This window comes from Kwoniella shandongensis, chromosome 12, assembly GCF_008629635.2.
Source record: "Kwoniella shandongensis chromosome 12, complete sequence".
NCBI lineage: Eukaryota > Fungi > Basidiomycota > Tremellomycetes > Tremellales > Cryptococcaceae > Kwoniella > Kwoniella shandongensis.
In genome coordinates this window covers 1117891-1145109 of record NC_089298.1, presented here as the reverse complement: position 1 = coordinate 1145109, position 27219 = coordinate 1117891, and the positions used below count along the sequence as shown (strand labels likewise).

General features: G+C 51.7%; 10 protein-coding genes across 10 annotated transcripts; 5 read left to right on the top strand and 5 right to left on the bottom strand.

Annotated features, from left to right (window-relative positions):
• Positions 1-1055: 1055 nt before the first annotated feature.
• CI109_106703 (uncharacterized protein) lies at positions 1056-5792 on the bottom strand (the record flags this gene model as incomplete). Its single annotated transcript, XM_065967890.1, has 16 exons — positions 1056-1427; positions 1483-1601; positions 1649-1846; positions 1896-1959; positions 2010-2111; positions 2158-2303; positions 2380-2567; positions 2617-2719; positions 2771-3810; positions 3865-4485; positions 4531-4771; positions 4825-4917; positions 4967-5173; positions 5224-5361; positions 5425-5667; positions 5732-5792. 16 exons carry the CDS (start codon positions 5790-5792, stop codon positions 1056-1058), a joined length of 3936 nt encoding a protein of 1311 aa, XP_065823962.1.
• A 519-nt stretch (positions 5793-6311) lies between these two features.
• CI109_106702 (uncharacterized protein) lies at positions 6312-8857 on the top strand (the record flags this gene model as incomplete). The annotated part of the gene is made up of 11 exons (XM_032007560.1): positions 6312-6422; positions 6476-6558; positions 6609-7153; positions 7207-7281; positions 7339-7361; positions 7413-7506; positions 7557-7689; positions 7740-7818; positions 7872-8274; positions 8328-8480; positions 8526-8857. The coding sequence occupies 11 exons, from the start codon at positions 6312-6314 to the stop codon at positions 8855-8857; spliced, it is 2031 nt and encodes a 676-aa protein (XP_031858198.1).
• Positions 8858-8932: 75 nt separating this feature from the next.
• On the bottom strand, positions 8933-10024 carry CI109_106701 (uncharacterized protein; the record flags this gene model as incomplete). The annotated part of the gene is made up of 1 exon (XM_032007559.1): positions 8933-10024. One exon carries the CDS (start codon positions 10022-10024, stop codon positions 8933-8935), a length of 1092 nt encoding a protein of 363 aa, XP_031858197.1.
• A 717-nt stretch (positions 10025-10741) lies between these two features.
• Positions 10742-12676, top strand: CI109_106700 (uncharacterized protein; the record flags this gene model as incomplete). The annotated part of the gene is made up of 10 exons (XM_065967889.1): positions 10742-10848; positions 10910-11021; positions 11076-11086; positions 11133-11161; positions 11223-11247; positions 11345-11356; positions 11414-11651; positions 11723-11843; positions 11897-12365; positions 12433-12676. The coding sequence occupies 10 exons, from the start codon at positions 10742-10744 to the stop codon at positions 12674-12676; spliced, it is 1368 nt and encodes a 455-aa protein (XP_065823961.1).
• Positions 12677-13654: 978 nt separating this feature from the next.
• CI109_106699 (uncharacterized protein) lies at positions 13655-15516 on the bottom strand (the record flags this gene model as incomplete). The annotated part of the gene is made up of 2 exons (XM_032007557.2): positions 13655-15427; positions 15493-15516. 2 exons carry the CDS (start codon positions 15514-15516, stop codon positions 13655-13657), a joined length of 1797 nt encoding a protein of 598 aa, XP_031858195.2.
• A 420-nt stretch (positions 15517-15936) lies between these two features.
• Positions 15937-18255, top strand: CI109_106698 (uncharacterized protein; the record flags this gene model as incomplete). The annotated part of the gene is made up of 1 exon (XM_032007556.2): positions 15937-18255. One exon carries the CDS (start codon positions 15937-15939, stop codon positions 18253-18255), a length of 2319 nt encoding a protein of 772 aa, XP_031858194.2.
• A 129-nt stretch (positions 18256-18384) lies between these two features.
• Positions 18385-21500, bottom strand: CI109_106697 (uncharacterized protein; the record flags this gene model as incomplete). Its single annotated transcript, XM_032007555.1, has 3 exons — positions 18385-20283; positions 20340-21068; positions 21126-21500. 3 exons carry the CDS (start codon positions 21498-21500, stop codon positions 18385-18387), a joined length of 3003 nt encoding a protein of 1000 aa, XP_031858193.1.
• Positions 21501-21899: 399 nt separating this feature from the next.
• On the top strand, positions 21900-22948 carry CI109_106696 (uncharacterized protein; the record flags this gene model as incomplete). The annotated part of the gene is made up of 5 exons (XM_032007554.1): positions 21900-21938; positions 21996-22095; positions 22151-22258; positions 22323-22707; positions 22750-22948. 5 exons carry the CDS (start codon positions 21900-21902, stop codon positions 22946-22948), a joined length of 831 nt encoding a protein of 276 aa, XP_031858192.1.
• Positions 22949-23083: 135 nt separating this feature from the next.
• On the bottom strand, positions 23084-24988 carry CI109_106695 (uncharacterized protein; the record flags this gene model as incomplete). The annotated part of the gene is made up of 11 exons (XM_065967888.1): positions 23084-23187; positions 23230-23441; positions 23490-23509; positions 23560-23613; positions 23669-23873; positions 23917-24107; positions 24150-24404; positions 24462-24557; positions 24600-24696; positions 24742-24784; positions 24946-24988. The coding sequence occupies 11 exons, from the start codon at positions 24986-24988 to the stop codon at positions 23084-23086; spliced, it is 1320 nt and encodes a 439-aa protein (XP_065823960.1).
• Positions 24989-25853: 865 nt separating this feature from the next.
• Positions 25854-27147, top strand: CI109_106694 (uncharacterized protein; the record flags this gene model as incomplete). The annotated part of the gene is made up of 3 exons (XM_065967887.1): positions 25854-25965; positions 26021-26302; positions 26372-27147. The coding sequence occupies 3 exons, from the start codon at positions 25854-25856 to the stop codon at positions 27145-27147; spliced, it is 1170 nt and encodes a 389-aa protein (XP_065823959.1).
• Between the last annotated feature and the right edge of the window lie 72 nt (positions 27148-27219).

Sequence of the window (27219 nt, the reverse complement as noted above, 5' to 3'; positions counted from 1 at the left end):
CCCCTAACCCCCTAACCCCTAACCCCCTAACCCCCTAACCCCCTAACCCCTAACCCCTAACCCCCTAACCCCCTAACCCCCTAACCCCCTAACCCCCTAACCCCCTAACCCCCTAACCCCCTAACCCCCTAACCCCCTAACCCCCTAACCCCCTAACCCCCTAACCCCCTAACCCCCTAACCCCCCCACCAAGGAATGATTAGGAGGATGGGATAGATAGGATAGCTAGATAGTATCCTTTTTATGTATACCATGTACTGTACAGCAACACCCACCACCATAGAAGGAAACCCTCAGAACTTTGTGAGGGGTGGTCTGTATGGTGACACCACCATAGAGCAAAAACCCTCAGAAGTTCGTGAGGGTTTTCATTCTGGGTGGTATGTTTGGTAAGTGATTGCCAAACTGTTGTACAAGATAGAAGCGCAACTGAAGTGGATTAAGATAGCCACAAGTCTGTTCTATCATCTACCATCGCTCAAAGATTGACTAGGAAGGTTCTAACCAAAAACCCTCACGCAGGAACGACCCCTATAACCCCCTAACCCTCTAACCCCTTGCGGATGGGAGGGGGAGGACGCTCTTACCACCGTCCATGGTGATGCATCGACACATGGGTGCGGATGCATGGCATTCCTGCGCCCCTCGTCACCTTCTCGCCCCCCCATCCGCAACCGGAACCTGCCCCCCCGGTTCCACGCTCCCCCCCTTAGGGACATCAGGAGGATGGGATCATTCAAAGCAGGACGGATTATGACAGCAAGCTTGCTTTCGACCAAGGGACCGTTGAGAGTGAACGGCAACTTTCGGTCACCTCGATAACTAAACCGAAGACAAACACGAGTATATGGGACAAGATGAAGGGGACGACAAGGGTAAAGACGAGGATCAAGACAAGGGTAACGCCGATAAGGACAGCTCCGATGTGGATGTCGACGTGGATGAGTAGGATTAAGGATGGGAACGCTATTGTTGTCGCGCTGACACAATCGATCGCGTTGAGAATTGGCCAAGTCATCTAATTATAGTACATGCGAATTATACATCTATTTTATCTATTGTGCAGAACCCCAGCCGCCGCCACCGGGCGTATCTACTTGGAACTGGTCACCCTTCTGCAAGCGACCCATACCGTTGCTGCCGACGTTGACAGACGACAAGCTACCATCCGCCATACGTCTATTCCACGTGTTAGCGCCTATCGCACCGTTACCACCTCCATTCTCTCCCTTTGGCGCAAACACTCTTCGTTGTGAGACGATCGAGAAGCTGCAAGGCGATCTGGCCTCGAAGAGTTTGCTCATTCCGTCGCCGCCGTTGTATTGACCTCGCCCACCGGTTACACGACGGATCTTGACGTGTCGAAGGATGACGGGGATACGTCGTTCAACAATCTCGATGTCGGTCATTCGGGTGTTGGTCCCGTGCTGTGTGAATGCTCGTTCAGCGAGAGTCTTTTACAGTGATATGATTCGCACTTACCACATGAGTCGCACTGACACCATGCCAGCTTGGTCCAGCACCGTACCCTCCACCACATGACTCTCCGTAAGCGAATCCAGGAGTGACCTCGCCCGTTCGATGGTCCTTACCTCCGTCGGCTGTGACTCTGTCAGCAAGGATAGTGGAGAGATCAGGATGGACTCACCGAATCCGACGGCAGACGAGCAACCCTGGGAGCACGCTGCGGCTTTGAATGCCGTCAAGACGATATCGTACAACCGCTGGGTGGTCAGTGTGGACCCGGAGATGGCGAGGAACTCGTCAGGGTTGACTATAGACCCGGGAGGTGTGATGTTGGTCACGGGATCGAGGACACCTTGGTTCAAGGGCATAGGTATGTCGGCTAGAATGACGTTTCAGCGATTGGCTTAGCATACCAACGCTGCACTTACCACTGATCATACATCGGAGACCATAGATGATGGCGGCATAGGTCAGAGACGAAGGGATGTTGGACTGGCCATGTCGTCAGCACCTTGCGCTTGCGCATATACAAGTTGACTCACGTTAGCATGCACTTGATGCCCTGTGCCAGTCCAATCAAAGACGGCGGTCCCATCTTCCCTGTTGATCCGGACCTCGAGCTTGATCTTCGTACCGTTGTCGATCTACAGCCTTGTTAGCAGGCCCTTTGATAACGAGATGGCCGCTTACATAGTCCTCCGCTTGCAATGGCTTACCACCAAATCGGTCGTATGTCTCGCGCAAGAACCTCTTCGTGGTGTTCTGCGCAACTTGCTGAATTTGACGCATGTAGAAGAGCACGGTCTTCTCTCCGAACTCCTTGAACAACGCCATGACTAGCTTGGTACCGAGGACGTTCGCCGATACCTTGGCTGATTTTGGTCAGCGATAAGTCAAGCAATGATAACTCACCTTGCAGATCCGTGATGTTGTGGTCAATTCGCCGAGAAGCAGAACATCCTGGTCGTTTACCGACATCCTCGAGCATGCTAACGATGCCTTCTTCGTCAAACTTGCCAGCAGAGACAAGCTTGAAGGTCTTGACAGCGATGCCTTCCTCCCACAACTCCTTAGAGACTGCATTCATGGCTGTGACACCGCTACCTCCTCTGCAAAGATTCAGCGACGCCCCTCATGGGATCAACTCACATGTCCTGGTGGTGACCTCGACTAGCAACATAGAAGAGCACCTTGGTGTCATCGTTGGGATCAAAGACAGGTGTGACGACAGTCAAGTCGGGAAGATGTGTGCCTGTGTATTCGGGATCAGCATCGTCAAGCATATTTACATCAGTAAACTTACCTCCCCACTTAGGGTGGTTCGTAAGGAGAACATCTCCAGGTCGGAGCTTCCCAAGCCAATGCCGATGTTGAGCCATCACCGCGCTCTGCATTGATCCGAGATGAACAGGGATGTGAGGCGCGTTGGCCACCAACGCACCGTCCGTGCCATGAATCGAGCATGAGAAGTCGAGTCGCTCCTTGATAGACACAGAAACGGAGGTCCGCTGAAGTGTGTGACCCATCTGCTCGGCAATCGACATGAATCGGTTGGCGAAGACGGCGAGCATGACGGGGTCGACCGAAAGATCGTCGTTGTCCGCGTTCTTACCGACGACTTCGACATCCACCTCAAGGATGACATGCTCGGGAAGACAGACGGCTCGAGCTGCGGGTTCCACAACGATGGTTTGTGTCGAGTCGACGATGATAGCCGGTCCATCGATCACGCTTCCAGTGGCAACCGAGCCCAGTGCGTACACAGGCGTAGCAAGCCCCTCGACTTTGCCGTTGACCTCGAAGAATGATGAAGATATTTGAATCGGCTTCACACTGACGGGTTTGTTTTCCTTTCGAGCGGCTTCCAGCTGAACAGCAAAGTCGTTGGGACGGAATCCGACGTATGAGCGGCCGACTCCCCGAACGCGGACGTTGGCGGTTCGAACTGCTCGATGCATGTGGAAGCTGGTCTCTCTGAAGTGGACATCGAGGAAGTCCTGGTGCATTTTGATTGAGAATGGCACGTCAAGCTCGGAATCGGATCCCTCATGGTGCATAGCGACCGTCACGGTGAAGTCGATGTTCTCCTTGGCAATGTCTTGTTGGACAAGCTCTGTTACGACTTCTACCTTGAGTGCGGCGATTCTTCGGTTTAGCTCCTCGTAGATCTCTGATTCGCTGAGACCCTCAGCGGGAACCTCGGCAGAAATGGCGACACCTCGTTCTGCTGACAGATCAGAGCAAGCGATACCATAGGCCGAGAGAATTGAGGAGAATCGAGGAATGACAACGGTCTGAACACCGAGTCCTCGTGCGATTGCACAAGCGTGCTGACCTCCGGCACTGCGATCTGTCAGGGCGCCGTTCAAATTGACGATAGGGGTGATTCCAACTCACCCTCCGAAACAGCACAGGTCGTGAGAAGCCATCGGATGACCCTTCTGCTCCGTCACATTCCTCATGGGCCTGCTCATACCCTCGTTGGCGACACGAATGAAACCGGCAGCGACTTCCTCGATTGTCATCTTTTGCCCCGGAGCCAAGCTCGAATTGATCTCGTCGGTGAGCGCACTGAACTTTGACCTGGACGCTTCGACATCGAGAGGTTCGTCGGCATTCGGACCAAAGATCGAGGGGAACTGGGAAGGAACAAGTCGACCAAGAATGAGATTCGCATCGGTGATGGCGAGACTGCCGCCTTTTCGATAACAAGCAGGACCAGGGTGCGCACCAACAGACTCGGGACCGACTAAGAACATGCCGTTCTTGTATTGCAACCTGGAACCACCACCGGCGGCGACTGTCTCAATAGCGAGTTGGGGACAGGCAATGGTGTGTAATGCGACTACACTCTCGTGCGTCATATCGAAGGAGCCTGAGAATCGAGACACATCGGTCGATGTTCCACCCATGTCGAATCCGACGACCGGTCGACCTCTCGATTTGCTGTACGCAGTCAGAGCGCATCCGACGAAGCCACCAGCTGGGCCAGAGAGTACCGCTCGCAGTCCGGTAAACCTGTTGATCGTTAGATGGGTCTGTCCATGTCCGTGGGTGACTCACCTATCGGACGCGATCAGACCCCCGTCACTCTTCATGAACTCGCTTCGCTTGCCCGCCTTGCCACCCGCAAAGTGACTGTTGAAACCTTGAACGTAGTCTCGAAGCACGGGGGAGAGATATGCATCAATGACGGCAGAATTTGCTCGAGGAAGGACCTTGATGGAAGGAGACAGATCGCTGGATAGGGAGATTTGTGTGAAACCGATACGTCTGGCAACCTGGGCTACTTGCCGTTCGTGCTCTGATACAGAAGTCAGCTCTGCCAAGTCTCTCACTTTTAACGGCTGAACTCGCCAGGATAGGTGAAAGAGTGCATTAAGCAGACAGCTAGACCGCGGATACCACGGTCATAGACCTTTTGCAAATCTTCCGCGAGCTTGGTTTGATCTGTGTACAGTCAGCTGAGCTCTAATGGTTAAGACAGGAATCGACTCACCTAACGGCTTAAGAACTCGAACAGCTTCCCCACTCAAGCCAATCACCACCTGACCGGCGTAGTCGGGATCACTCTTAGATCGTTCCACAAGGTCTTGCGGTGAAGGGGCTTTGGGATCTAATGAGAAGCCTTCCATCGTGACTCGCTCTGACGCCTCGACTACATTCTCTCGATCGTGCATGATCTTATGCTTACGGGCAACCGAGACTATGTATTTTGGATCAGCTTAGGTTCCGCTTTCCGAGCTGATTACTCACGATCGAACAGATCCGGACGAGTTTGATCGCCAATCTCTACCAAGTCCCCAAAACCTTCCGTCATGACCAAACCATAAGACGAACCCTTCCTCTCCAGCAGTGCGTTTGTAGCGACGGTGGTACCCATTCTTACAGATTCTGCATGAGTGGTCGCACAGTGTGCGTCAGAAACATGGTCAATGAGAAGTCGAAGTGACTTACCAATAGCAGTGGTATCGTATTGAATACCTTTGGGGATGGGCTGACCGTGGATCAACTGCAACAACCGTCTGATCCCTTCACTTGGTGCATCATCGTAGTTTGCTGGATCGACACTGAGCAGCTTGAAGGTGACTTGGGCACTCCCGTCAGCTTCCGGGATGATGTCGGCGTTCCCAACCAACTCGGGATCGACGGGAGGTTGGTAGTAGTGCTTAGGTAAGTAAGCCCAGACATCACAGAAGGCTAAGCAGGGCAGGTTGTAGATCGTCAGTGACAACTGATGAGCGAGATACGTTGTGCAACTCACTGCCTCCTCGGTCAATTGCGACTCGTACCCCAGGCAGAGAGTTGAGCAGCACTCCCGTCATCGTGAGTCTATTCTATGCCGTAGATTATATCAGGCGGTCGATGATTGAATCGTGATGACGAATGTGATTGACATTAAAGTCTATAGACTTATACCTGCTCGTCGCATCAAGTGGATCGGCAAATCTTGACTTTCTATTGACCGTAAACGAGGATAAGACGTGCTTCAGTGGATAAATGACAATAACAGTGTCGGACCTTCCGAAGCCTCCGAGTGGACGTTCGGAGGGTCGTGGGATCAGTCACTCCGGCACGAGATCTGTGGTATAGCTCAGGCTGAGCTTATCTCTGACACAAGGCACAGACAGACACGAGAACGACACATGGTTGACATTCTCATATCTTCGTATCATTGGAGTCACAACTTGACTGCCAATGCCACGTATTGTATACCGCCGGTAAAGGCCCCACAAGCGTCACTGTCACCTTGTCTGGAATCATAACGTTATACATACAGCGCGTCATCTGGTTTATGTATCTTTAATGTTCCTCTGTATCCTCTATACATCGACAAATTTGCGATGCCCAAGGATACAACTCACACCGTCGATCAGCTACCAGTGAACAACAGCAGTCGACAGAGGAGTAATCCAAGGTTAGCATGTGAAGCCTGTCGCGATCGAAAGTTGAAGGTGAGAACTGTAAATGGTATAGTGTGTTTTTCCCATGTGCTGATGAATCGTAGTGCAATGGGGAGAGACCGGCATGTGCTCGATGTCTTCGGACACAGAGGACTTGCGAGTACGTAGGGGATGACAATGGCTGGGGGTAGGTTGATCGTCTTTGATGGTCAGTATGTCATCCTAACTCTTGCGTAGACACCAGTTTTCGACATTGGAGAGCCGACTAAGAGCGGTCGAGGATTTGGCGAGAGACACACAATCACTCAATAACGCGGACCCTACGAGAAACCAGTCGGGTATTCCAGTCGTTTCACCTTCCTCTTCGACCGCGAGCCATGTCCATCGGAACCGCGATGCCAGCTCCACTCCCCATTCACAACCATTCCTATCAATCCCAACACCCTCACAGTCAGCACCATTCGTCGCCATGTCGTCGATCCAGTCATCGTTACCGTCCAACGCTCAGCTACTCAATACTTTCGCTGAAGGTCAGGACGGTCAGGATATCATATCGGTGCTGCAGCGGCCGATCACTACCACACCGAACTCGGAAAGCCTAATCACCTATGATCGCTCCTTCCTACCTTCTCCGGACCTCATCCTAGGTCTGATCGACCAATTCTCTTTTCATCACAACGCAGCGTATCCCATCTTTCATATGCCGACCTTGCGTCTTCAAGTCCAGTCAGTATGTCTCGGGACAGGACGTTGCTCTCCCCACGATTTCTGCGCCGTCTTTCGTGAGTGTTTGTGCATAATTCCCTCCGACTTCTCGCTGATTCAGTTCGTATAGATGTTCTTGCTCTAGCTGCCGCTGCCTTGACCCCACGGTCGCCTTTGTATCACGCTCTCAAACCCCTTGCTACAAGTGAGTAGCCCTTCCTCGTCCCAGCCGATCGTCTGATCTACCGCTGACACAACATAGCTTTCTGGAATGCCGCTCAGACAGTCAGTATCTTCTCTCTGCTTCATGGCAATGATTGACGGTATCCCTTATAGTATCTGGGGACAGCTCTCGCTCACCTCTCGATCAGCCGTTTACAAATCCTCCTCGCGCATTTGCGATATCTCATGTTCAATCCTGGCGGAATGAGTAGGTATCTCCGAGGCTTTCATGCAGAGACGCACTGACATCCCATTCAGGTGTATGGGACCTGTCAGGTATGGCAGTGCGGACGGCAATCGATTTGGGACTACACAATGAGCCAGCTGGGTTCAATCAACGGCAAGCACGAGGACCACTGGAGCTTGACATGAGACGACGGCTCTTCTGGGTGTAAGTCCGCAGGATTTGACAGCGGACTTGTTACTGATTCCCCCATGCAGTGCGTACAGTACCGATCGAATGTTATGTCTGTTGCTTGGTCGACCCACTGCTATCTCGGACACGTGGATCAGCTCTTCCGTGAGCCCAACATGTTTTGCTTGTGTACGAGCCGTGCTAAAAGACTCGAACAGTTCCCGCTCCCGTACGACGACGAGCTAATCACTGCCGATGCACTCCTTCCCGGTCCCACCTCACCCATCAAAGCAACTGTGCTCCACCACTTTCGTGTACGCCTTATCCAATCCGAGATACATGAACGGCTGTATTCGCCCAACAGCCCGTGTCCTTCGAGAGATTGGTTCGAACATATCGCCCAAAAGCTGAAGGAATGGACGGACAACTGCCCGCCTACAACCGGATTCATCTCTCGGGAATGGCTTGAGATCAACGTCAGTCTTACACAGGTGCAGCTATATCGACCGTCACCTGCCAATCCTAACCCAGGACGAGAAGATCTGGAAAAGGCATTCGCAGCTGCCGGCGAGTTGATGCGTGTATATCGAGTGTGGCAACGTGCTGGTCAAGTCAACTCGCGTACGTTTCCTTGGGACTACCTATACGTCCGACTGGCTAACAGCTACATGTAGTATGGCTCGCAAGCTATCAGCTTTTTATAGCTGGTCTGACCTACCTCAACTCGCTCTGGCAAGCACATCGAGCTGGATGGTCCATCGTGCCGTCGATGGTGGATGCGCTGTTACACGTACAGATGTGCAGCAACACAATGGAAGCTATAGCTGGTGAGCTGGAATCATCACGTGGAGATACAACGCTGAATTTACTAGTCTCAACACCGGAGACGGCCAATCTGCGCGACGCGTTTGAAACGGTATCTGAGCAAATTATAAGGCAGCTCGCCGCCAAAGAACAATGGTCGTCTACCACTCAACATCAGCAACAGCAGCAACAGCCGCCAAATGCACCCAACCCCATCTACTTTGCCGGCTCGACAAACAATATAACACCGAGTGTAAACGCTGCTGCAGTACTAGATACCCTTGAAGACGCCAATCCGTTTGACGAGTTCTTCTTGCAACCAATGGGTGGGCTGAGTTCGAGTGACTGGACCAAATCTATCGACTCGGCAGTAGAACTATTGCAAGGTTTCGGGGCATGAGTGCCTATATATGCCCTAGGTGAGTTTCATCATCTCCTTAACTCTCATGTTTGATGCTCAATTCTGATGTCAGATCTACAGAACACCGTACATCTCTAAAATCGGGCGCAGATCTCCGTCCGCCATCTCCTCAGTCCACGTATCCATCTTCAATGCCGAGACCAGTTCGTTCTGGGACTTGAAGTCCTCCCCACACGCCGCAGAGAGCAGCAAAGCGAGAGCATTGAAGTGAGGTGTCGGTACACCACGTGATTTGGCGAACGCGATCAAGGGATGGATACCGTAAGGGAGATCTTCATAGAGGAAACGGGTCCTGGTAGTCGTCGGACCTCGAAGCTCAGGTCGCTTCTGGGCGAGCTGTTCTGCCATTATGCAAAGATCGTTGTATGAGAGACCGAAGGATTTGTGGTAGTGTTCCTCTGCTGATTGAACATACTGACCGACGCTCTTCGCGACCGCCAATCTCTCGGCACTTGTTCGTTTCACAATGCTGATCACACCTCGGGTCTGACATCCGTAATTACTCCAGTCTTCTCCCCATTCTGCCCGTGTGAAGTTCAGCGCCATGTTTGCTGCGTGTATTTCGGGATTCAGATTGCTCAGTTCGATCGCGACCATCCGTGGCAATAGGTTGAAGTGAGAGCCGAAAAGCGCTTGGCTTTTTTGCAGGATAACCGCTTGATGACCAGGGTCTAATGCCGCGACGTCGACCTCGTTCCGCCGTGACCCGATATGAACAGATGTACCGTCTCGTGCTTTGCCGGTCAGGGGTGTGGTGGGCCAAGCTCCAATGAATATCTTCGAACCCTTTGATCCCAAGATGAGTCGCAGATAGATCGAAGCGAAGGAAAGCTGGGCACTGATCAGAACAGTCTGACCTTCGAACAAGTACGGCGCCAGGTTGTCGAAGGTGGTTTTGTACCCATTAGCAGCAGTAGCGATGATGATGATCTCGGCATCCTTAATGGCCCCCTCCCAGCTCGTCTCCACCTCGATCTCTAATGTTGCTGTGAGGTATCCTGTCGACTTGATCACACAGCTTGTCTTCAAGCCTTTGCCTGATGGCGAGAACAGCACGGGCTTGAATCTGACCTCTGATGCTAGAAACGCCGCGTAGGCTCTTCCGATCCCACCAGTTCCGATGATAATAACCTTTGGCTGAGACATGGTGGTGGGGTGGATGAGCGGTGTTCACGGTGGGGAAATGTCGACCAGAACGGTCAACGTCGGTCTTTATTTGAGCCTTGTATTCCTGTTCCTCCCTCTCAGTGCAGGCTTATCTGTGTTCTGGCCGCAGATCGTCATCCCGGATACAGCATGTTCTGCCATCTCCGCTCAACGGAAATCGCATTTGACGGAGCTTCCCCGGCTTGGTCAAGTCAACAACGATACGGATAGTCTTGTGACATACAACCATAACAGCCAATAATATTGCGTGAATCCACCCAATCATGCTTAAATTGGCAATTGAAGATAACCTTACATGAGATCTACCAAGTACTGCGATCTGGACTTCCCGCTATTTGCCCTATGGACAGCGGCCCGATTCATGTACGATTCAGGTACTGTCGCGTTGCATCTCTGGCAGTACTCGCTGGTCCAGTTCTTCACTACCGCAGGCGCATCAAACGAAAAGATCCTTATCTTTCATCGCTTTGGTCTGTATTCAAACCTGAGCGGTTCGAGAAGCCGTAGATAAGACGTCCTCAAGCTTATGGGGACCCTCCGATAGTCATTTCGCACGCTGAAGACGATCTTGTTGTTGTGAGAGAATGCCTTATAATCAGTGGGCTAACACGAACTTGACTTTCTAACCTCCGCCCTTCGACTCACCTACAATCCTGTGCAATGACAACAGAGGTCGAGAACACGTCTTTGCCAACAATGGACGCCATGCCCGTTGTCCAAGACGGCGACAGTGTCCGAGCCGGCGAGTATCAGCATGGGAAACTCACATTCTGGGAGAGGGTCGTTACCAAGATTTGGGATCAGTGCGTCTCACTCAGATTCGTAGACCCAGAGCAGCTCTCACTGACAGTGTGCCTTGTGCAGTGATTACTATACAAAGTCCCCAGCGGAACGACGACTCGTTTTCAAGCTCGATTGCTTCATGTTGACAGCATTGACTATCGGTTGGTGGTTAAAAAACATTGATCAAAGCAATGTAAGTCGACTCGCAGTGTGACTTGAACCTACGCAAGACTGACTTCGTCGTCAGCTCACCAACGCGTATGTCTCCGGCATGAAGGAAGACCTGAACATCAAGGGCAATCAGTATTCCTACATGTGACAATCTACAATGCGGTAAGTCTCGGTGAGGTGGCGGCCAAGACAAGTGATTAATGTTGCTTTCTGTTGAGAACAGGTCATGGCAATTACCACAATCCCGAGTAACTTGATCATCCTCAAAGTCAAGCCTTCGTGGTACCTCGCCTGCGCTGAGATCGGTTGGGGTGTCTTCACGTTCGCCCAAGCTGGTGCTCGAAGTTATAAAGACATGTGAGAGATGTGATCACCAAACATTACGCCGTTGCCAGTGCTGAGTCTGCTTCTTAGGTACGGGTTCCGCTTCTGCGTCGCATTCTTTGAATCCGCCTTCTACCCCGGTGCCTTGTACATCCTTGGTTCTTGGTACAACCGAGCCGAACTTGCCAAACGAATTGCACTCTGGTTTATGGCCGGACCCGCTGGCAATGCTTTCTCGGGTTATCTCCAAGCGGCCATTTACACTAGTTTAGATGGAGTTGGTGGAATCGCTGGATGGAGGTGGCTCTACATCGTGTGTGGTTGTATGGTGAGTCGTCTCCTCCGATGTACGATGTACTTAGGTTATGCGCGTTATGTCTGATACTATCTGCCCGTCAGACTGTCCCATGCGGTGTCATCTTGTTCTTCCTCCTTCCCGATCATCCCGGCACTCCAGGTAAAATTTGGTATCTGACCGAGGAGGAGAAGAAGCTTGCTCTTGTACGTCGTGCAAAGAAGGGTGAGACTACCTCCCGTGTGCATTGCGATAGCAAATTGACGTATGAAACAAAGGCACTGGCACAGCCACTAGTCGTATTCGATGGGTTCACATCGTCCGATCGGTCAAAAAGTGGCGTTTCTGGCTCATCACCCCAACATATGTTGTCTATGGTCTTGGTCTCCAGAACGCTCAGCAATTCGCTATCTATCTCAAGGCGATGGGATACTCCGTTGCTCTTCGAAACATCCTCGCCTCGACCATGTACATCATCGAAATCTTCACGGTAGTCATCTACAGCTATATTTCTGATCGCATCAAGTACCGATTCCCGGTCACCGTGATCCCGATGATCTGGGGATGCATTCCCACTGGTATCCTCGCTGTTTGGCCACCTCATCATAGACTGCGACTCTTCGCTTTCATCGTCAACAACAGTCTCTATATGACCCCCGTGTTCTACGCTTGGGTCTCTGAGATATGTTACAAGAGTGATGAGGAGAGATCCTTCATCATAGCCACGACGTCTACGCTTTTTTTCGTGTAAGCCTCGCCATATCGTCTTACAACGCTATTCATAAGCTGAAGAGGCATTGTTTCCGGATCGCAGAATGAACGCCTTCCTTCCTTCAGTCCTCTTCCTGCAGACTGACGGTCCCTCCTTCCGAAAAGGTTTCCCTACCACCTTTGGGTTCATCGTCAGCTCGATCTTCTTCCTAACCGCAATGTTCATCTTCCACCAGCGTCAGGTCAAGAGGGACAAGGCAAAAGGCATTACTTCTGTAGAGGCAGGGCAAGTGGAGCCAGTCTCGCTTGACGCTGACGTCGAGGAGAAGGAGGAGAAGCGTAGTTGAAGCAAGTAGTCATGGTAGGTGATGTCGAGGTGATGGCTCGAAGCCAGGAGAAGCTTTTGCACAGTAGATGGTTGGTAACGGTATCTCTACGTTAATTGATATGTTTACCACGATTGTATAGCTATAAGGATAGATGAGTAGATGTCGCTAGTGGGATTGGAAGCTCATTCATATTGTCCTTCTGAAGGTGTCTTCGGCCAACTTCTAGAGTGAATCACAGCTCGATAGTCAGTCTTACTTGCCCTCATTTCTGTGTCACTCCGAAGCACTCCGAAGGGGGAAAGACATGATCATCTCGGTATGATTGGTCCAGTCGGACCGAGTCCCAATCTCTCGGCCGTTGCATCATCACGTCGCCGTGTTTGAAGAGAGGCGCGATCTGCTTTGAGCGGTATACCTTCCGGTTCCTCCAACGCGAATCGATGACATGAGGATCACCGCACGTTTTTACCATTGTTTTGTCCGATCGAGAACTGCCTAGCGCCTGGAAAATCGGCCGGGTGGATGATGCCAGCAGTGGTGGTCCGAGTCGGCTAGATATGTGCAAGGGTCACACATGTGGCCTGCCGTCAGGAATTCGGTACAAAGGCTTCGGAGCTCGGACTTGCAAATCCGTTCCGTGCCCGCACAGGGTGAGGGACAACACCGAACGGGTCCAAGCCACATGGCATCGACCACGCATGGCACTTCTTCGCAATGCCCCGACCCATTGTGAATCTCGGTGCATTCTTGTTCCCTTCATCGTGACAGAAGTTGTGGAAGTCAGCAGGCGGATTGTAGGTCACGAAGCAAGACGATCACTGCGATTGAATTGGTTTGAGTCGATAAGTTGTTTGTTTCTAACCATCAAATCGGTCCGATATGGAAGTCAGACATACGCAGTGACTTATGGTGAAATCCCTTAACATAGATGCATCCCAATATAAATGACTAAAATACGCAATCGTGGCACAGATGTACGATCTACCCACGCCTTGTCTACTGCTGTTGCGCAGACGCAGCATCCTTCTCTCGCTGGTTCCTCGCCGCCTCGAGCCTGAGACTGAGCTTGACAGGGTTCTCCTTGGGAGTCTCGAAGATGTAATCGATGTCTTCGAGTGAGAGTTTGCTGGTTTCGGGGAAGAGGAAGTAGACCACGATGAGCTGAAGCGAGTTGTAGACGATGTAGACGACCCAGATTTTGTATCCGACCTTTCCGATTCCGACACTGATACCGTAGGTTTGGACGACACCGGCGATCGATTGGATGAGAGAGTAAAGAGCCATACCTTTGGCTCGAAGTGGGAGAGAGAGGATCTCGACGGGATATAGGTTGTGCATGGTGGCGATGAACATGGCGCTGAGAACTTGGTAAAGGAAGACCCAGAAGACAGTAAGACCGGCAGTAGCGGTACTACCAGTCTTGGTGAACTGCCACGAGGTAATGGTAACAGCGGTCTGGGTGAGAATACAGGAGATCAAACCGGCGAAGATGAGAGTTCGTCGTCGTGTAATATCGATGAGGAAGGCACCAACAGCGGTGAAAACAAAGTAGATGGCGGTAAGACCGAGGTTGATACCGGTTTGCGAGAGGGGTGCTGTGATGCCGACCGTGTCAAGAGCAGGAGAGATGTATGTACCGATGATACCACCACCGTTCCAAGACTGGAAGAGGGAGTAGAAAACGAGCACGGCGGTTCGGAAAGCAACTCGTCGGGTGAAGAAGACTCGGAAATCCCAAGAGGATCGAAGGGTCTTTTTGCCGGTGGTAGCGACTTCGAGCGATTCTTCGATCTGTCGCATAACGAGGGGGACGATGGGCGAGTTGATGTCGTTGTGAGTGGTCATAACCTGAGCGATGACCTTTCGAGCTTCATCGTGTCGGCCCTTCATCACGAGATATCGAGGGGTCTCGGGGCAAAGGAAGTAGATAAAGATGCAAACAAGGACAGCCGGAAGACCTTGAAGGAGCAGAGGCAATCGCCATTGCCAGTTGCTGGTCGTCCATCGGGCGAAGGCAACCATGACACCGCTCATGAGCACCGATCCGATCTGGAAACATGCACCGAAGATACCGACGAGTCGTCCTCGAAGATGGAGAGGAGAGATCTCAGCCATGTACTGGGAGGAAGTACACAACGAGGTACCGAAACCGAGGATGAATCGACCAATCATGAAGCAAGCGATATTGGGCGCTTGCGACTGGAGCAAGGCGGCGATGATAACAAGGAAATTTCCGAGGAAGTTGACACTTCGTCGACCGTAGTTATCGGAGAGGACCAAGAAGGGGGCACCGCAGAATCCACCGATCGACATGAGAGCGTTCAATGTACCGAGAACGGCACCAGTGTTGCCGAAACCAAAGTAGTTGTGCCATGTAGGGAAGGAGTTGATGTTACCGATGACCGCCCAATCGATACCGTAACCTGCCTGGTTCATTCCCATGACGAAGAGGATACCAGCGAGTCGGAGGACAGCTCGTCGATTCATTTGAAGACTGTTCCTGGAGACGGCCATGATGTCGTCTTCGGCGACACGGTTCAAGACCACATCGACGATGTCCAAGCCAGTCTTGTCCGCAGCTGTGTTGAGATCACCTCGAGTGGCGAGTTGGATCTCCTCGCCCTGAGTGTGTGCGAGCTGAGGTGTGATCTCATGATGCTGAAGATCGTCGAACTTTCTTTCGGGACTTTCCATATTGGCTTGTTGAACTTGAGCGAAAGAGTGGTGGGAGTGTTTTTCGGGAGACCTTGCCTCGAGCTCTTGTAGCAGCTATATATGTATGGCTACGACTTGAGGGACACCCATGGGGCGCCATTGTTCGCGACAAAGTAGACCCGCGGGGGGGTGTGCCGCGCCATGCCATTACGGGGATTTATTCCAACTTTTTAATCTACTCGGCCCGACAGCGAATTTCACCGACATATGAGCATGTGGATGTTCATGTTAAGCTTCTTTTCGTACCCCGGCTGCGAGATGCGGCGCAAGTCGGGAATGATGAATCCGAGTTCGGATCCTGGTCACAAGCCACAAGACACGACTCCCGGGTGCGGGATTGCGATCGCGGATGGCGTGAACGAAAGATACAAATAGACACTCGGGACCACACGACAACAGATAACAGCCGATGTGGGGCCGGGAGGACACAATTGGCCGACAGGTACAGAATGGATGGATGGATCATACCGGTCCGTCCGCCAAGTCCTGTCAAGACACCGACAAGATGGATATGAATCTGATCAGACCGTCACTCTCAACCGATAGAGTATCATCCCATTGAAATGGAACCCGAACCGTCAATCATGAACGAACTGTGGTATACGCGCCCCGCATCGGTTTGGCAAGAAGCTCTACCAATTGGCAATGGACGCCTCGGAGGAATGGTGTATGGCGGGGTACGTCGAGAGCGTATCCAGCTGAATGAGGACACACTATGGGCTGGACGACCATACACTCCTTCGAAACCCGAGGCGAAGCAGCATCTGTCTGAGATACAACGTCTGATCAATGATGGGGAGTACGACGCGGCGGACAAGCTTGGCAATTCCTCGTTCTTGGGGTTTCCAAGACGCCCAGCGGCTTATCAAACCATCGGCGATTTGTACATCGAAATGCATGGCGTAGCAGAGGTCATACCAACGAGTTACCGTCGAGGTCTTTCTCTAGATACGGCGGCAGCTTCCGTCGACTTCGAGGCTGACGATGTTGTGTATCATCGAAGGTATGTTGTCAGTCCCACACATCAAGTGGTCGCGATCCACATCACCGCGTCTCAGAAAGGTGCTATCAACCTCAATATCTTCACCAACTCACCTCACTCTTCTACATCCGTCTCGTTTGAGCAAGACAACACAATCGTACTGGGCGGGAAGAACACACCGGAGAACGGCCTGAGCGGTGCTCTCAAATTTGAGGCGAGATGCCAAGTGACAGCAAGCAGCGGCTCAGTATCAACAACAGACGATCAAGTACTAGTTCGAGATGCAGACGACGTGACCATCCTGATCGCTATGACAACCAACTATAAGCGATATAACGACGTCAGCGGTGTACCTTCTGAGATCACTACGAAGCAAATCGAGAAATGCAAACGGTTGACATTTAACGATATTGCCCTCGAAACGGCCAAAAGTCATCAGCTACTTTTTAATCGAGTTCGTCTCGATCTGGGAACTACAGCAGGATCGTCTATACCGACCGATGAGCGATTGGCCGCCTACATCGGTGGTACCCAAGACCCGGCTTTGATCGCGCTATACTTTCAATATGGCCGATATCTCCTGATCACCTCATCACGACCAGGATCCCAGCCGGCCAATCTCCAAGGGATATGGAACGACTCGCTCGATCCTGGATGGGGATGCGGGTACACGATCAACATCAACACTCAGATGAACTACTGGTCGGCCGAGACGACAAACCTTTCAGAGACAGTCGAGCCGCTGGTGGAGCTGGTGAAGGACATTGCGGAGACGGGGGCAATTACAGCGAAGCATATGTATGGTGCCGAAGGATGGGTTTGTCATCAGAACACGGATCTATGGAGAGGGACAGCGCCTAACACCGGAGCCCAGTGGTCCCTATGGCCAACAGGTGGAGCTTGGCTTTGTCGACATCTATGGGATCGATACGATTACAGCCGAGATCTTGACTTCTTGCGAACGATCTACCCGATACTTGTTGGAGCAAGTCGATTCTTCCTCTCATCGATGGTACAAGATCCTCACAGCGGTTTCATGGTCACCAATCCTTCCTGCTCGCCAGAGAATGTCCACGGCATCGATGGTACGAAGACAACTTTGTGCGCGGGTCCTACAATGGACAATCAGATCCTGCGCGATCTGTTCTCGCATGTCATCGAAGCAGGAGAACTGCTAGGTCAAGACGAGTTACTTCGGGGAGAGCTTGGTCGACTCCGAGATCAGCTGCCACCAACGACAGTAGGATCCGATGGACGAATCAACGAATGGCCGGATCATCTTAGACCGACCGAGCCGGAAAAGAACCATCGACACACTTCTCATCTCTTTGGTCTTTACCCTTCTTGTCAGATCGACGTCGATGAGACGCCCGACTTGTCAAAGGCCTGCGCAAAGACGCTGGACCAACGTGGCGAGGCCGGTACAGGTTGGGCTGCGGCGTGGAGACTCAACCTCTGGGCCCGATTACGAGACGGTGGCAGAGCGTGGGAATCGTTGCAGACTCTCCTCTGCGAAATGACTTACCCCAATCTGTTCGATATACATCCTCCTCTGTCGAAAGCATATGCCATGGGTACTTTCCAGATCGACGGTAATCTCGGAGGTACAGCGGGAATAGCGGAGATGTTTGTTCAGAGCCCAGCTGGGAGAGACGAGGTGATTCTTTTGCCAGCACTACCGATGCAGCTGGATAAGGGAAGCATCTCTGGTATATGTCTAAGAGGAGGATGGACGGTGGACTTGGGATGGAAGGACGGAGCACTGAACTGGGTAACCTTGTCAGCAAGGTTGAGTGGAACGAAGGTGATCAGATATCTGGATAAGCGACGGTCTGTCTCACTTCAGGAGGGACAGAGTGTTGTGTTGTTGGGCCCAGACTTGAATCCTTCTGGCCACTAGTAGCATGTATACATTACGATAAAAGCACATCAACATATCGCTTGACTTGATAACTGTACATCATGCATGATATTTGCCATACCTTCTATATCACATCTTCTGGACCTGCTTCGCCTTGTCTGACCAAGACTAACCAAGAGTGCGCAAAACAAAGCCGAATCGCATCGCCTCACCAGCTTTGAGAACGGTCCTATACTTATCCGCTACACCTGGTCCACACGACGCAGATCCAATGCCCGAGTTCGCATAATCGATGTTGATGATGGTCTTGTCGCTTGGTTCCAGCTCCGTCACTCGCTTCGCCGCCGTGAGCTGTTCTGAAGTCCACCTCCTTACTGTGAGGTTGAAGTGTGGGTCCCCTTCGATCCTCACTCCTTGGCCTTGATCGTCGACGATATCTGCGTACTGTACATCCATCCTGTTTCCATTCTCTTGCGGCATGACGTATGGAGTCTGCCACTCGTCGATTGACTTCTCCCAAGCGCCCATACGAACACTTGATCGAAGATCGGGATATGCTTCTCCGGGACCGAGACCAAACCACTTTACACGTTCAAGTGATTTGGTGTCTAGCGTGAGACGTATACCGAGACGAGGAAGTTGTAGATCGGACCAGTCGTTCTCTGGAATGATCGAGACACCGACGTGAAGCGACCGTCCCTCATCGCGCGCTTCGTAAGTCATCGTTGTGCGTAAACACCGATCGTAGATTGCCGCTCCATCGGTGTATTTGACCACTAACGACTCGCCGACCTTCTCGACAGAGTCTACACGGTTTTGGATACGATCTAAGCCCGCTGTATACCATTTGTCTCGATTAGGTGCCGATACTTCTGGCCAATCAGGGGTGATTGGTCCTCCGATATCGTTGTCAGTGGGTGCGCGCCAGAGATCAAGGTGAGAATCCTCGACGCCGATCGAGCCGAAAGTTAAGAGCTTGCCAAATGTCGAATCGAAGGTAGCGGGACCGACAGAAACAGTGTCATTACCAATCTTGAGCGAAGTGAGGACAGCCTTGTTGGAGGTGTTTTCGGAATGCGGCAAGGGGTACTGCGCCCAGGCGACTTCATGACCATCAGGGGCCCATGTGGCTCCATCCAGCGTAGCAGTTACGGTCCACCACCATCCAGCCTTGGAGTCCCCCCTCGCAGTGGTGAGAGTCGATGGAAGATCGACCGTGACAGTATGACGAGCCTTAACCTTGGGAACATCTAGCTCGCCTTGCTCGACAACCTCCCCGTATTTCTCCAATCTCCAGGAGAACCTAAGATGGCTTAAGTCTCTCAAGTCGTACTTGTTTCGAATCAAAAGCTTCTTGTCATCCAGCGTGAAGACAACAGGCTGGAATACCGCCTTGACGTCAAGCAGAGCAGGCGATGGAGTTCGATCGGGGAAGAGCAAACCGTCGCAAACAAAGTTTCCGCCATGAGTACCTCTCGGCTCGCCGAAATCGCCTCCATAAGCGTAGAACGTCTTGCCGTCGGCTGTCGTCTGCTTGAGACCGTGATCGATGAATTCCCAAATGAATCCACCCTGAAGACGGGGATACTTTTCGAAGATCTGTTGATATTCTAATAAACCGCCCGGTCCGTTGCCCATCGAGTGACCGTACTCGATCGCGATGAATGGTTTCTCTCGACGTGATTTCTCCAACCGGACTCGATCTGCTTCGGTCAAAAGACTGACCTCTCGTTTCTGATAGCCATAACCATCAAAGGTTTCTTCGCGTTTACCGATCCGCTCGATCTCCTCTGGCCATGTGTACATATGGGTCCAGATATCGCTGTGTTCGCCTGTCCAGTCGTTCTCGTAATGTACCGGCCTTGATGAGTCGCGAGAGCGGACACAGTTCGCCATAAGACCGATGTTAAAGCCCCGGTAGGCTTCATTACCGAGTGACCAGAGGACGATGGAAGGGTGGTTTTTATCTCGCTCGACCATTCGTTGCGTACGGTTGATAAGTGCATCGGTCCATGCCGGCGAATCTGAAGGGTTCTTTCGCCAATCCACAAAGCCAAAGCCGTGAGTCTGCGAAATGATGAGTTAGCCAAGCACGTCGTGGAGAAACGAGACACCGCACTTACCTCGTAATCTCCCTCGTCTACCACCCACAACCCGTACTCATCACACAGGTCAAGGAAGTGAGAGCTTGGTGGGTAATGTGACGTCCGTACTGCATTGAAGTTGTTTCGTTTGATCGTCAATACATCCTGCAACATCGTCTCCTTATCGACAGCTCGTCCGCGCTCGCAATGGAACTCGTGTCGATTGACCCCGTTGAACAGGATCACCGCGCCATTCACTCGGAAGTTGCCATCTCTGATCTCCACTGTGCGGAAACCGATGTTGAGAGGTATGTGTTCACCGTCCGTAGCGAGAGTGCCGCGATACAATCTGGGAACTTCGGCAGACCACGGTTCGACATCCAAAGTTATTGAATCGCCAGCGTGCATGTCGATGTTAAGTTCGGGTACGGTGACTCGAGTGAACTCTCCCTCGCAGTCCACTTTGAGTGTTCCTTTACCGGTTGTGTAATCGTATGAGGCATGGACGAAGTGGTCATCGGCGCAGTTGTTGGGTCGATGGAGGACGGTGACGTCTCTGAAAATGCCAGGCAGCCACCATTGATCTTGATCTTCCAGGTAAGATCCGGCGGACCATTGAATGACCCTGACGCAGATGATGTTGTTCTCGGAAAGGTGATCGGTGATATCGAACTCCACAGGTAATCTCGAACCGGAGGACCAGCCGATTTCCACTTCATTGAGCCAGAGCTTGAACCATGACTCGACACCGTCAAATCGTATTATAGTCTACAGATACGCGTCCTACTTAGCACACATACCACTGCAGTACAGTATGAGACTCACCCTGCCTGCTCCAGACCATTGTGGCTTGATGAAAGAGTATCGGTAATCTCCCGTTGGGTTCTCGGTCGGTACTCTGGGGGGATCGACGACAAATGGGTACTCCAGGTTGGTATAGATCGGCTTTCCGTGACCATTCAATACCCAATGACTTGGTACGACGAGCTTGTCCCACTTGCTATCGTCGTAGTCTACTGCTGTAAAGTCGACCGGTATGACGGTAGGTGATAATCTGAAACGCCAGTCGGGACTGTTGAGACTGAGTCGATCTGCATCGGACTCGTGCCAAGCTCGAGGCTTGAGAGCGGACTTGGACCATGGCTGAGTGTTCTCGTGCTCTGCAGGATGGTGCTGATACAGCACTTGTCGATCGGTCATTGCGTTGTAGGGGATAATCGGAAGACTTTATCGAAGACGACACCGGATAAAAAGTCTGATAAAGTCAACCTGGCTCGAGCGGATACGGACCCCGCATGCATGAATGACTTGCAGTATCCCTTCACCCGATAATTAACTGGAACTTATCTCGCCGGCGCTAAAAGGCAGTTCTCCCGAAAGCTGTACCTGCATCTCGGCTCTTTTATGCTTTAACCCTTCCTCTTCCCTGCCCGGTTGATTATCACTCTTCGGCCCATTGCCATCAACTTGTTATTATTTCCGCAGCGATGCTATCTTTGGCTCAGAGCAAAATCATAAGCCTGTCATGCATGAGTTGATAGATATGGATTGAGTGCGTAGAGCCCGACTCATACACTACAAATCAGCTGATACAAGAGAATGTCTTCAACTGACCTGCTTGACGCCTGTGTCCTCGTCGTAAGTGCTGGCGAGGAGTCGCAGACCAGCTTGTGACTGACAGCGTGCACTCTAAAGGGCGACTCCATCACTCAAACGACGCAAAATGATACCTTGTATCAGCATTTGAGTGAATACTTTGAGAGACGACTCGATGTCGTGAACCGTGGTCACGGTGGTACGTGCATGCATACAGGAACGGATCGATGGAGCGTCGCTGACAGCTGAAGCAGGCTTCAATACCGAATGGACGATCCCCGTGCTGAAAAGGGCGCTCACACCAAAGGTCAAGGCGGATCAGGGACACGGTCAGAAGATACGTGTGATGACTCTCTGGCTTGGTGTGTACATTTAACTGGACAGTCCTCCAGATGAGGTGTGCTTACGCTATTCATCGCCCTGCAGGAACCAACGATGCTGCTTTGCCCCCTGCTGCAACTCACGTTCCCGTCGATCAATACAAAGCCAATTTACACGAAATCATCTCCCTCGTCAAATCACCCGATTCGCCCTACTACTCCCCGGAAACAAAGATCATCCTACTCACTCCCCCACCCGTGATTGCTGAAGTCTGGCGAAAAGGTGTGGCAGACTGGGCGATCCTTTCTGGTTTGATGAGTCCAGAGGAGATGGTTGCGGAGAGAGATCATGATCCCAAGGTTATGGCAGGCTATGCAAAAGCGTGTCTGGAGGTGGGACAGGAAGCGGGATTAGACGCAATCAATGTACATGCTGGAATCATCGAAGCCGCTGGAGGAGACTCGCCCGCGAAGCTGTTGCCTTACTTCAGGTGAGCCATTGTTGACCTCAGCAAACGCTGACGTTGGCACAGTGACGGGATTCACATGACCGGCAAGGGATACGACGTCGTCTTTACACTGTTCAAGGAGTTGATCGAGCGTAAATACCCCAAGCTCACCCCTGCCAACATGGTCATGGGCATAATAGACTTCTCGCTGCTCGGGAAAGGAGATATCGAAGCTTTGATCGCGGAGAATCAAGAGAAGTACCACGCTCAGTGGACGGCTTAAGTGCGAGACATTGGATACATGGGAGATGTCACCGGGGTTTAGATACATATAGATGCTTACATGACAACATTCGAGATGTGTAATACCGCCATGCTCCTTCCACATTCGCTGCCGGCTGATGGATTGTCGACACCCTCACTTCCATATCTCCTGCACACACTCCACCATGTCGGGCGTTATCTGATCGAGGGACGTCAGACCAAGTAGTCTCATGGCAGTGATGATTTCGTTTTCGAGGACTGAAGCCATCGTCAGCTAGCTCAAACACACATACGACTCACTTCTGACCGCCCGTACGACACCTTTCTCGCCATGCGCCGCTTGAGCGTACAAGAAAGGTCGTCCCAAACCAACACCTCTCGCACCGAAAGCTAGAGCTTGAAGAACGTCTGTACCACGTCTAATTCCGCCATCGATGTATATCTCTATGTCTTTCACGAGCTGGGGATCCTCAGCATGTATCGACCGCAGACTGTCAAAGGCTGTGCGAGCTCTAATTGATTCATGTCAGCGGGAACCCTCGTGATCTTTTTAGACGTACTGATCAAGTTGTCGACCGCCCTGTGACTGGTCAACGGTGATCATGTGCCTTCGGGGGTAGAATAGCTCACATGATTTGATAAGATACATCCGGCTAATCCGTGCTCTTTTGCCATTCTCACATCCTGCATGGATCAGCTACGCTCTTCTTGGTTGACCACTCACGTCTATATGACAGACACCCTTCAAGTAGATCGGCACACCAGCTGCCAGCTCCTTCAATCTCGGCAGATCATCCCAATTCAGTCGAGCATCATGATACGGCGGAGTCGCCGTAAACTCGCCCCTCTTAATTCCGGGCTCAACATCCCCCTTGACTCCATTCATCTTGGACGTGGTCTGCCGCAGGTCTCCCACCGCCGAATCAACCGTGAGAAGAAGCGCTCTAAGAGACGCCGTCAACAGAGAACGGACGATTGTGGACTCACCTGCAACCACCTGCGACAGCTTCTCGCACCTGATCCTCCGTCTTCGATCTCTCTTCCTGGTAGTACACCTGATACACCATTCCCATCCTCTCCCCAATCTCTTCTTCCACAGCGTCCTTTTCCCGCAGTATCTCGCTCAATGCAAATGATGCTGCCGCGGAAACGCCTTGTACTATCCCTGTTTTGGCAGCCTAGGAAGTCTCAGTACAGGGCCTTCTTCAGGGTTCACTTACTCCTCTGGTTATATTCAGCTCGCCGTCGGGATGACCGAGTAATGCATTGGATGATGGTGAGACGTAAATCGGGAGTGCTGATTCTATGCCGAAGATCTTGGTCTGCGGCCGTACACTCAGGACATCCCGCATGACCCTTGGTAACAGTCGGCACTTCCTAAAAGAAGACCGGTTATCGCCCAAAGAGTACCCATCAAGACTCGCTGCGCCGTAGTAGTTGACAGTCCTGGGACTCAAGAAGGATTCGGCCGCTTCCTAAGATCGAAGACGTCAGCGTCAACAAGGAGTGTCAAGTGCTGAGTCGAAGCTTACTTGAATCTCGTCCAACGAAAGTAGTGTCTCAGGGGGTGGTAGTTTCGCTCTACCTTCAGCTATCCTTTTCTGCTCTGCATCGAATGCTGCTCTCGACTATCCAAGAAATCAGATCGACGTTGCCTTCACTGGACTCACCTTCTCTGCCTCGACAGGGTCAATGACACCTTTATAGTTTTCTGGTCCAAGATGCGTTTCCAGTGTGTTTGGAGGATGTACCGGTCGGAAAAGCTCCCTGGAGGATGTATCAGCCCAGTTGATCTGGCAATATCCCACTCACGTCACATCTCGTCCTCCGTTTTGAACGATAATCTGAGATCCACCTGGATGATGCTTATGAAAGTCCGTCACACTATTGATCAGCCCGTGCTTCAACGAGGGTGCACTTACTCGTACACTTTCCCGTCTACCACCACCCAGCAGTCTTGTGCTAAATGATGTTTCGCCACATCTGCCATGGATATGTACCGCGCCGCTTGATCACCTTTGTTCTCGCCTGGGGGATCGTTTGTTTGTAATTTGAACATGGTCTTTCGTGAAGAGGTCTCAGCGGCGCCCGTATCCAGCTTGACGGTAGACCGAGTGTACCATAGCAGCTATTGATGATCAGCATCGTCGCGAAGCTAATCAGACTCACAGTGACACTTGTTGCAAGTGCTGCACCGGCAGTGTAATAGCGAGTATTCGATGACGACTCGCTTGCTGACTGTGTGCTAAACAAGCGGTGTCGACACCCGCTCTGCCTCGACTGCTGGACGGCTTGGCGCCCCACGCGACTGCAGTGTCTGCTTAGCATGGTGAGATGGTCTCCTGACGCAAGTGTGGTGAATGGGGAGCAGTGATTTTAATGTATACGAGTATAGCATAATGACTTGCTTCTGACTGGTCTTTCGATCTTTGTTGAAACGAGGAATAATCCGGGCCGAACGACCGAGCAGAAATGTCACGTGACCGATCATTAGAGAACAAGGTGCAGGTAGCTTATCTGAGCAGCTGAAATAACGACAACATGCTCTCAGGACCAGCTCGGGCTTCGGTGAGATGCAGTTGATGCAGTTGCTGTCTCTTGTTATCTATCTCTAACCCGAAGCCGATGTTTGAACGATTGACTTCGATACATGGGTCGTCCCGGCAGGCCGATGTTGATATCCATAGATCGAGATCAGTACCATTGAAGTTCCTGTGTGCAACCCTGTCGTGCCTCGAGATATCTCAACGTTGCCGAAGCTGCAAGATGATATGACACCGAGGCTCGGCGGAGTAACGTAAATAATCTATTTCGGTCACATCTCTGTGTCGTATAAATCATGACTCGTGAGAGTATTCCCGTGCTATCCAACATGAACGACTAGACATCTTGACACATAATCGCAGTCGAACACACAGTGCAACATGACTTGTCACGTCTTGATTGTCGGCGGTGGTCTTGCAGGTCCCTGCTTGGCCTTGTCCCTCGCTCGTCGTGGTATCCGCTCGACCATCTTCGAGATCCGACCTCATCCTGGTGACTCTGGCGGGTCAATCTCTCTTGGTCCCGACGCACTGCAGATCCTCGACAGATATGCAGATTTTCTATGACCTTATCAAAGCTCAGGGATACACCTACACCCGTATGGGGGCATATACAGATGATGGAGAGAAGTTGGGAGATATCGCGATTGGACAAGAAGGAGGATATCCCGCTGTGAGGATAATGAGAACGAAGTTGCACGAGGTGTTGCTGCACAAGGTGAAGGGGATGAGGAATCTTGCTGAAATCAAGTGGGGAGTCAGGTTGTTGAAAATAGAGGAGGACGATCAAGGTGTTATAGCAAGTTTCGAGGATGGTACGACGGTCAAAGGTAAGCGAAGTTTACTTCAATCACTCACCGCTGTCGCGTTCGATCTAGGTTCAACTGACAAGACTGCAGGTGACCTCCTCATCGGCGCGGATGGGATCCACTCCAAAGTCCGAGATCACGTCCTCGGTCCTTCCTCTCCCAAACCCATCTTCACTAACACCTGCACCGTCAATGGTTTCCTTCCTGCGTCAGACGCTGTCAAACCATCTCCGGACTTCACCTTCCCTGCGTTCATGTTTACCTCTTCCGGTCTCTTCATGACTATCCCGATCGATCCCGAGGGCGAGACCTTGGCTTGGGGTCATACCGGCACCGCGCAAGAGCGGACTCGGGAAGAATGGAGAGAATACGAACTTTCTGGTGAGGCGGTACGTTTGGCGAAAAGGGATTACGAAGACGTTCATGCTGAACCGGTACGATCCCTCCTCGATAAAATGGATGCGAGCAAGGCGAAAGTTTGGGCACCGTACAGTATTCCTGAACTACCCAAATGGCACACAGCTCGAGTGTGTCTTGTAGGCGATGCGGCTCACGCTCTTCCGCCCAACGGAGAAGGAAGTGCAATGGCGTTCGAAGACGCGGCTATCATGTCTCGTTTGATTGAGGCGAAGGGCGATAGATCTTACGAGGATTTGTTCGAGAAGTTCGAGGAGATCAGACGTCCGAGAATCAAGACACTACAAGATGATTCAGGAACGACTGCTGCGCTCAAAGCGAAGGTAGGACCAGTGGGCTGGTATATCAAGAAGTGGGCATTCAGGGGATTCTTCTGGTGGAATGGAGGAGTAGTGAAACGTTTCGGAAAGGGGACAGCCTATGATGTGGATCAGATAGACGTGCAGTAGCACGGGGCGTCATGGATTTCCCCTCGACCAAGAAGAGTTACCTTATATCCAAGTTGATATTCGCCCAAGATA